General features: G+C 36.6%; 1 protein-coding gene across 1 annotated transcript in view; it reads right to left on the reverse strand.

The window, feature by feature from the left end:
• Nucleotides 1-110: 110 nt before the first annotated feature.
• The window catches only part of rhpn1 (rhophilin, Rho GTPase binding protein 1), a 15,584-nt gene continuing 5,764 nt past the window's right edge, over nt 111-9,930 (reverse strand). The window contains exons 4-14 of the mRNA XM_016551210.1: nt 8,912-8,987; nt 8,753-8,830; nt 7,449-7,573; nt 6,636-6,802; nt 4,785-4,882; nt 4,582-4,671; nt 4,134-4,290; nt 3,077-3,190; nt 2,797-2,991; nt 1,232-1,245; nt 111-630 (exon numbers count right to left, since the gene is read on the reverse strand). Of these exons, the coding sequence (XP_016406696.1) occupies nt 430-630; nt 1,232-1,245; nt 2,797-2,991; nt 3,077-3,190; nt 4,134-4,290; nt 4,582-4,671; nt 4,785-4,882; nt 6,636-6,802; nt 7,449-7,573; nt 8,753-8,830; nt 8,912-8,987 (1,315 nt within the window). The 3' untranslated portion in view covers nt 111-429. The remainder of the gene's footprint in view (nt 631-1,231; nt 1,246-2,796; nt 2,992-3,076; nt 3,191-4,133; nt 4,291-4,581; nt 4,672-4,784; nt 4,883-6,635; nt 6,803-7,448; nt 7,574-8,752; nt 8,831-8,911; nt 8,988-9,930) is intronic.

Here is a 9,930-nt window from a genome sequence, read left to right on the forward strand (position 1 = left end):
GGATAAATGCAGAGCACTAATTCCGAGTATGGGTCACCATACTTGGCCACATGTCACGTCACTTTAATACCTGCATGTTATTGGTCAAGCTACTTTGGATGTTTTAGACAATATAAAAATCCTGGCCAGGACGTGTCCCATATAAATGGCACATATGGCCACCCTACTAATTCCTTTAATGCCTTCTGGAGCTGCTGCAAGACACTATTTTCTGAAAGCATTGGACTATTACAGCATAGTGCTACATGTCTAATAAAATCCTCTGTCATGGCAGGTCTTCTGAATAACTTTACATGATGGAATGCATGTAGAATTGTGCCAGAATGTTAATCTAAAACAGCTAATTTTCATTCGGCTCCTAAAACATAATTGTATCTGATAATTGTGCTCTAGTCAGTAAAGCAGTGCTTTTCTTTTCCTCGTGTGCTTTCAGAACATGGATTCGCTCTCTCTGAAGTTACCGAAGGAAAGGCTGAAGGTGCTTCCGAGTCTCTTGGTGACACCGCCGCTCCTCCAGCTCCAGTTCTTCAGAGACGAGGATCCGTGCTCGTATTCCCGGCCCGCTCTCCTCTGGCTGCCCGACTGACACTCCTTCTCACCGGCAGGTGAGAGATTCGTCCTCCTCTCAACCTAGGAAAACATGATTTACTGCTTTAAAGGCAGGGAAAGTGATTTTTCAAAAACGCTTTAGAAAACTGATTCGGGCCGACTAGAAAAACAAACTTGTAGCCAATCAGCAGTAAGGGGCGTGTCTACTCATGATGTGGAGGGAAGTGAATAATGTCTCACAAACACGCAGCTTTTGTCTTCTCCAGATGTTAACTGATGGACTGGAGTGGTGTGGATTATTGTGATGTTTTTATCAGCTGTTTGGACTCTCATTCTGACGGCACCCATTCACTGCAGAGCATCCATTGCTGAGACACTGATGCAATGCTACATTTCTCCAAATCTGATGAAGAGAAAAACTCATCTGCATCTCTGATGGCCTGAGGGTGAGCACATTTCCAGCAAATGTTCATTCTTGGGTGACTAATTCCTAGGGTGACCATACGGGCCATTTTTACGGGACACCTCTTTGCCATGATTTCTATATTGCCTAAAAGTCGAATGAACGAACAAACACGTGCGCGTATTTGCATCGCTTTGATCATTCTCTGTAGATCCCACTTTCTCACGCGCCACGATTGGTTGATTATGTACAATGCCTGCACATTATTGGTCAAGCTACTTTCCGATCATTACCTTCAGCAAGTATGAAAACAGGAAAATAAAGCCAAATATCGAAATCCTGGCCAGGACGTGTCCTGTAAAAATGGCACGTATGGTCACCCTAACTAATACTCTACTAATGCTCTAAAGATCTGATGAAGAGAAAAACTCATCTGCATCTCTGATGGCCTGAGGGTGAGCACATTTCCAGCAAATGTTCATACTTGGGTGACTAATTCCTAGGGTGACCATACGGGCCATTTTTACGGGACACCTCCTTGCCATGATTTCTATATTGCCTAAAAGTCGAACGAACGAAAAAACACGTGCGTGTATTTGCATCGCTTTGATCATTCTCTGTAGATCCCACTTTCTCACGTGCCACGATTGGTTGATTATGTACAATGCCTGCATGTTATTGGTCAAGCTACTTTGGATGTTTTAGACAATATAAAAATCCTGGCCAGGACGTGTCCCATATAAATGGCACATATGGCCACCCTACTAATTCCTTTAATGCCTTCTGGAGCTGCTGCAAGACACTATTTTCTGAAAGCATTGGACTATTACAGCATAGTGCTACATGTCTAATAAAATCCTCTGTCATGGCAGGTCTTCTGAATAACTTTACATGATGAAATGCATGTAGAATTGTGCCAGAATGTTAATCTAAAACAGCTAATTTTCATTCGGCTCCTAAAACATAATTGTATCTGATAATTGTGCTCTAGTCAGTAAAGCAGTGCTTTTCTTTTCCTCGTGTGCTTTCAGAACATGGATTCGCTCTCTCTGAAGTTACCGAAGGAAAGGCTGAAGGTGCTTCCGAAGAACCTCAGAAACGCGTGACAAAAGTTCTACCACTAGACCACTACAGCACACATACAAATATATGCGAATTCATGTATTTATTTAGTACTGTGAATAATCTATTTTATTATTAATACGTTTATGATTAATTTATATTAATATAGTCGCTTGCAACGTGGGCAGGGCCCGCGTGTGCTGCGGGCCCCCCCGCGGCACGGGCCCCAGTGCGGCTGCACTGCCTGCACAGTCTGTAGTTACGCCACTGTGACGGATGCTAACACTGTCTTTTAAGTTGTGTAACACAAACACCTCTGCTAAAATCTCAGAAAAAGTAGTTTGGTTTTTCATGACCCTTTAAAAGCTTGAATTAGTTTTTATTTTATATTTCCATTTTAATTTGAATATTTGTTCAAGTTTTAGTAAATTTATTTTGTGTTATGTTAGTTTTTTTTTAAAATATGTACATGTTATATATGATTATTTTTTGCTTCAGTTTTAGTTATTTTGATATACCAAAGTGAGAAATGTTTACTTGGTAACTGGCTGAAATAATTTTTTTTTTTTTTAATTTTAAATATTTAATTTGATTCCAGTTAATGTTTATTTTATTTCCAGTAACACATTTTTTTGTGGTTTTAGTTTTAGATAATGATAATACACCTAAACCTGAGGTTAGTATGAGTAGTATAGTAGTGTGCAAACAGCAGAGCAAATGACTTATTAGCATAGATTTAACAGTAACTGTTTACAAACATGATTAGCATATTAAACACTCACATTGGATCTCTGGAGCCTCTGCGACCTCACAGAAATCATCTTCCTGATCAATCTCAGAGTATTTCTCCAGCGAGCAGGCGTGAGCGTGAGACAGAACTTCCTGCAGGATGTCCATCTTTCGAAGCATTTTACACACGCCGTGAAGACGCAGGGCTTCCTCGTGACGTATGATGGCTTTACGCAGATGAGCTTTACCTTCAAAATGAAATTAAATTAGTATATTTTCACCTGCACTGAAACTGTAAACCTGTGTTCAGAAAAAGCATCCCACGACACAAACCGAGTCTCCGCTTGTCCTCTGGATCATGAAGATTGAGTTTTTCCGGTCGTCTGGTGTGAACCTGTATGAGAGCTTTAATCTCTTCACCTTCATCCTCATCTTCATCAGACATAGCTGTTAGTTGTTAAAAAACATTATCAGTCAGTCTGCAATTTTAATGAAAATGATCATTATAAAAGATTGTTTCTTTAGAATGACTAGCACAATACAAACAGGAACATGTATTAAGAAAGTAGATCAGGTCAGTTTTGATGATAAAATAACAAAAAACAAATACTACTGGTCAAGAGATTGCAATAATTAATCAATTTTTTTGGAAGTCTCTTCTGCTCACCAAGGCTGCATTTATTTGATCAAAAATACAGTAAAATATTATTACAATTTAAATGAGCTGTTTCCTATGTGAATATCTGTTAACATGTCATTTATTTCTGTGATCAAAGCTGAATTTTCAGCATCATTACTCCAGTCTTCAGTGTCACATGATCTTCAGAAATCATTCTAATATCTATGTGAATATATGTTAAACTGTAATATATTTCTGTGATGCGCAGCTGTATTTTCAGCATCATTACTCCAGTCTTCAGTGTCACATGATCTTCAGAAATCATTCTAATATGCTGATTTGCTGCTCAAGAAACATTTCTGATTATCATCAATGTTGAAAACAGTTGTGCTGCACAATATTTTTATTGAAACTGTGATACATTTCAGTTAATGCTGTTCTTTGGAAAGTTCAAAAGAACAGCTTTTATTTGAAACAGAAATCATTTGTAACATTATAAATTTCTTTACTGACACTTTTGATCAATTTAATGCATCTTTGCTTAATAAATGTTTTTTTTTTTTTACTTACCCCAAACTTTTGAATGCTACTGGAACGTAGTTTTCAACATTGATAATTTTTTTACTGTATTTTTGATTAAATAAATGCAGATTTGGTGAGAAGGAGACTTCTTTCAAAAACATTAAAAAATCCTAATCATTTCAAACTTTTGCCCAGTGATGTATGCATGAAGTCATCAGTCAGTAAACACAGAGATGTTCAGTAGTTCACCTGAACAGTCACACAGCGCCACAGCGGTGTAGTAATGAGCCAGCGCTCTGAAATGATGCGTTTTGACCTGAACCATAGAGATCCAGGAGAAGGGAACGTAGTCCTTCAGTAACGGCACTGACATCGCCTGAAGAACCAGAGAATACACGTCTGATACCTACAAACACACACACACACACACACACACACACACAGTTATTAACAAATAGAACCCCATAACATGTATTCATGGGGTGTGTGTGTGTGAGTGAGTGAGTGTGTGTGAGTGAGTGTGCACCTGGTATTCATCACGTTATGGGGACCAAATGTCCCCACAAGTATAGTAATACCAGTAAATTTTGACCTTGTGGGGACATTTTTGAGGTCCCCATGAGGAAACAAGCTTATAAATCATACAGAATGAGTTTTTTTGAGAAGCGTGTGTGTGTGTGTGTGTGTGTGTGTTTACCCTCGCTGCCTCCTGGGCGGCTTGCAGAAGCACATTCAGGTCGTTGTTTTGCATGTTGAGTATGACCTTCTCACACACACACTCCTGAACCTGCACAAAATAAACTCAGAAATATGTGACTTGTTACATGATCACTTCTCAAACATATTAGATCATAGTCTGAAATGTATATTTAATGTATATGAGCCTCTTTCTTTCATTACCTGAGCTACCATAAGACGGACCAGCATGCTAAGCGCAGGGCTACTCATATCCAGACTGGGCGCATGAGAGAAATTCTCCTGCAGGTAGAGAAACGCACCTGCACACACACACACACACACACGTCATGTTTACAAGTTCGTTTATATAAGCAAAGAGCTTTAGATCTTCAGTTCAGCAGCTGTGATGCAGTGTACATGGGGGTCATGAATGCTTAAAATTAAACACAGACAGATTATTCAGACGTCTGCATTAGTTTATATCATATAGACGAGGCACAGGGGTCATTCTCAGGAAATGGTGTCATTTGTGTGCTGACCTTGTGACCTACTACTGATATAATAAACAGTAACTAACATTATTTGGTAGATTCAACTGTTTTGTTGTTTTCAGCCAATCTGAATGTCCTATTTCATCTGTGTTACATTTAAATGGATTATAATGGGAAAAAAATAACATTTGCTTTTACAGACATATAATTGTAAAAGTTAATGTTAATGCAATATTAATGTTTTATATATATTTTTTTTAAATATTAAAATATTTGTTTAAAATAAAATGAATGAATAAAAAATAAAATAAAATAAAATAAAAAATAAAATAAATGTTAAAATATATATTTACATTTAAATGGATTATAATGGGAAAAAAATAACATTTGCTTTTACGGACATATAATTGTAAAATTGTTAATGTTAATGCAATATTAATGTTTTATATATATTTTTTTAAAATATTAAAATATTTGTTTAAAATAAAATGAATGAATAAAAAATAAAATAAAATAAAAAATAAAATAAATGTTAAAATATATATTTTTAATTAAATAAAAAATATTTAATAAAAATGTATACTTTTATTCAGCAAAGGCTGACCAAAAGTAAAGTAATGTTGCTAATGATTTCTATTTCAAATAAATGCTGTTCTTTTGTACTTTCTATTCATCAAAGTAACCTGAAAAATCTCTGTTTCCACAAAAATATTTGGCAGCACAACTGTTTTCAACATTGAAGATCACAGCAATAAATTACATTTTAAGATATATTCACATAGATCAGCAACAGCTATTTTAAATTGTAATATTTCATAATTTATACTGTATTTTTGATCAAATAAATGCAGTCTTGGTGAGCAGAAGAGACGTTGTTCAAAAACATAACCCCAAACTTTGGTTTAATTAGAAAATAATAAAAAAAAATTTTTACAGAAGAAATAATGTTCTTGCTATAATGCACATAAATGTAAATAATGAGGTGTGGTGTGATAATATGTGACCCTGGAGCAGAAAAGCAGTCTTAAGTCGCTGGGGTATATTTGTAGCAATAGCCAACAATACATTGTATGGGTCAAAATTATTGATTTTTCTTTTATGCCAAAAATCATTAGGATATTAAGTAAAGATCATGTTCCATGAAGATATTTTGTAAATTTCCTACCGTAAATATATCAAAACTTAATTTTTGATTAGTAATATGCATTGCTAAGAACTTCATTTGAACAACTTTAAAGATGATTTTCTCAATATTTAGATTTTTTTGCTCCCTCAGATTCCACATTTTCAAATAGTTGTATCTCGGCCAAATATTGTCCTATCCTCAATTTAAAAAAATTGACTGGTTTTGTGGTCCAGGGTCACATATTTGTAGTTAAAGGCCATAATTATACATTTTTGTTGAGCCGAAACATGTTTGAAAGAGCGTCAAATGTTTTGTTGTTAATACTAATAGAGTGATACTATCAGAATTTACTGACATTTTTTTAAATGATAAGCATATGAATATAGCTGTAACATACTGTGACAGCGTTTCCTGTGAATGACCCAGAAAAACAGACAGATCCAGAAGATTCAGTACCTGCTGCTCTCTGGAAAGCATCGATAGCGCTCTGAATGCCAGTCAGTGTCGAGCGATCTTGTCTGGCTCCGATTTGAGTATAAAGTGCTCCGATGTTGAACAAAACGCTCCCTTTCTCGAACGCCAGCGCTCTCTGGACTGAAGGCACGCCGGTCAGTGAGTCGTACCTGTGATGAGAGACGTGATCAGAAGCTCTGTCTCTGACTAGGCCTGTCGCAATAATCAAAATATCGACTTATCGTGTATGTACATGACCTCAATCATTTTTGGTGACGCAATATATCGGCCATTATATTTACTTAAAAATTAATGTCACCATGTTTTGTACATTCCACTTGCACCTGTGTCTTTTGCAGCTTCTCGTACATAACGTGGTGTAGTCATGAGCTGCTAGTTCAAATTTTAAAAATGCTTCTACAAACAAAGTTTCATCTGCAGATATGATCTTGTTTAGGGATCTGTGTCTTTGTGCATACAGACATCTGCTGCTGAGTAGTGATTGTGTGTTTCAACAATAGTGTGCACCCTTCATTTACAGAGAAAAGAAGGTCAGGGAAAAATCTGTAGATGGAAAAATCTCCATACAAGTTCTTTGTGTATTTTTCTTTTTTTCTACTTGTTACTTTGCACTTTTTGTTTGAAAATGTTTATTTACTATTTATTGTGGCATAAAATGGTCTATAAAATGACAATAATATCGCTTATCGCAATTATTTCTGGGGCAATATATCGCACAACAAAAAGTTGTTATCGTGACAGGCCTATCTCTGACCTCTGATCATTCATGTGTTTGTGTGCAGCAGTGTGTCTCACCAGTGAAAGTGAATTCCCAGACTTCTGTGCAGTGAAAAGAAGCGCTGATCCAGGAAATAGAGCTGGTTATAATATTCCTTCAGCAGCTCCTGTCCCGCCTCGTTCCTGCTGGGAGTCCGCATGGCCTACAGAGACAGGTGAGGACTGAAGAAATCATTTTCAGCTCAAAAATAACGGTTTGACTTGTGTTTCTCGTAACACAGCCCTGCATCTTGACTAAAAATTCTGCTGATTTGCAAAAAAGGCCTAATATTATCTAATTTGGTGACGCTGAGTTCAAAAATATAAATAAAACTTTTCAATTTTTCCACAAAATAAGAAAGAACATTCTTCAAATAATATATACTACTGGTCAAAAGTTTGGGATCAGAACGATTTGTAATGTTTTTTACAGGTGTTTCTTCTGCTCATCAAGGCTGCATTTATTTGATCAAAAATACAGTAAAAAATGTAATATTGTGAAATATTATTACGATGTAAAATAACGTTTTTCTATTTTAATATACATTAAAATGTAACTAGTGTATATACTGTATGTATCACTTTTAATGCACTTATCAAAATAGCAAAAGCAGTCAAAGGTCAACATTTTTAAAGACAAACAGATATATTCAAAATGTATCATTTAACTTGAAATCTGCAAAGGAATGGAATTCATGCATAATGTCTTCAGAATCATTCATACATATGAAAATAGGCTGAGAATTAAACGAATAGCTAGTTGTAATCTGGCTCAGATTCAGACTGATTAAGGGATAATACAAGACTTCTTCACCTTACACATGGTTGTCAAAAGCAAAAATGCTATGAAATGCATAATATCTTTTGAGAAGGTGAGCAAAACAGCAACAATTTTTGGAATCAGCACCCAAAATTAGTAAGAAACAAGTATTGGATTTCATTCAGCAAATATGATGTAGGGCAGTGTAGTCACTTATTTGTTTTTTAGAATGAGATGAAATTAAAATGTACTGTAGTTACCTTCTTAAAGATACACTATGTAAGTATCGGCCCTCTAGCAGTAAATGTAAACTAGCACTGATGATTCCCTCATGATTGTCAGTTTGAACGATCGATAGTTGATTTTTCTTGTTTGTTGTAACAACAGCTTCAAGCTACTTGCAGTCAGAGCTACTTTAGCCAAATGCACTTTGATAAACCTACATAAAAGAGTGAGGACATGGTTTGGAAAATGGATGTGTAGCTTTAATACATGTTTCTGGTCTTATTTTTAATTATTCTTTAGTGCATGTTTAAGAAGTAATTTGTGTTGCGATCAGCATTGCATGTTGACTTGAACTGACCTGTCTTAGTTCCATAAAATCCCGGATCTCATTCAGGTACAGAGATGCATCCTCACTGTAATGTTCACTGATGAAATCCTGATGAAACGGCAGAGAAAAAATGTTTCTAGACAGATTTAAACACTGAATGAGTTGACATGTATTCTGCGTTGATCTCACCTGAAGAGGGACTGTCATGTCAATCTCTTTAGTCTCTTTCAACCCCAGTGGAATCATGGGAACACTGACTGTCTCACTGTGACAAAAAGATGATCCATTAGTGAATGTTTGAATTATATATTTTACATACTGCACGTAAAGAAATAAACTACACAATCCATGTTCTGCACACTTAAAACTTGATGACTGTTGATTATTCTAGAATTGCATAATCCAAGATGTAGATGAGTTTGTTTCTTCATCAGATCTGGAGAAATGTAGCATTGCATCAGTGTCTCAGCAATGGATGCTCTGCAGTGAATGGGTGCCGTCAGAATGAGAGTCCAAACAGCTGATAAAAACATCACAATAATCCACAAGTAATCCACACCACTCCAGTCCATCAGTTAATGTCTTGTGAAGCCAAAATGTTCAACAAATTAAAATTTTTGGGTGAACTATTTCTTTAAACAAAACTACAAATGTGTTTTGCATGCTTCAAACCTGTTGTACTGATTTGAGAAATGCTAATCTGATGGCGCTTTTCCACTGCGTGGTACGGCACGGCTTGGCTCGGTTCGGTTTGCGTTTCCACTGCAGTTTAGTATCGCTTTAGAGTGGGCGGGATTATTCACATGTTGCCGCCTCTACTGCCGCGACTCCTGAAAAACTTTTTCATTCCGCGTCGCCCCATCAAGCTCTCGCTGGATCCGCTCCTCTGCTATCAACGAGAGGAATGTCTGTACTTCCTCAACAGACCACGAAAAAAAACCACTTTTTGGTTGTTAAAAAAAGGTGCGCTCGTTCAAAACAGTTGCGGGCGATCCTTTGCTGGCTGTGCTGATTTAAATGAATGAATGATGCATTTTTATATAGTGCTTTATTGTGTATTTTTGTACACCCAAAGCGCTTTACAATCATGTGGGGGGGTCTCTCCTCAACCACCACCAGTGTGCAGCATCCACTTGGATGATGCGACGGCAGCCACAGGACAACGGCGCCAGTGCGCTCACCACACACCAGCTACAGGTGGAGAGGAG

This window comes from Sinocyclocheilus rhinocerous, unplaced genomic scaffold (genome assembly GCF_001515625.1).
Source record: "Sinocyclocheilus rhinocerous isolate Xijiao unplaced genomic scaffold, SAMN03320098_v1.1 scaffold555, whole genome shotgun sequence".
In the NCBI taxonomy this organism is placed as follows: Eukaryota; Metazoa; Chordata; class Actinopteri; order Cypriniformes; family Cyprinidae; genus Sinocyclocheilus; species Sinocyclocheilus rhinocerous.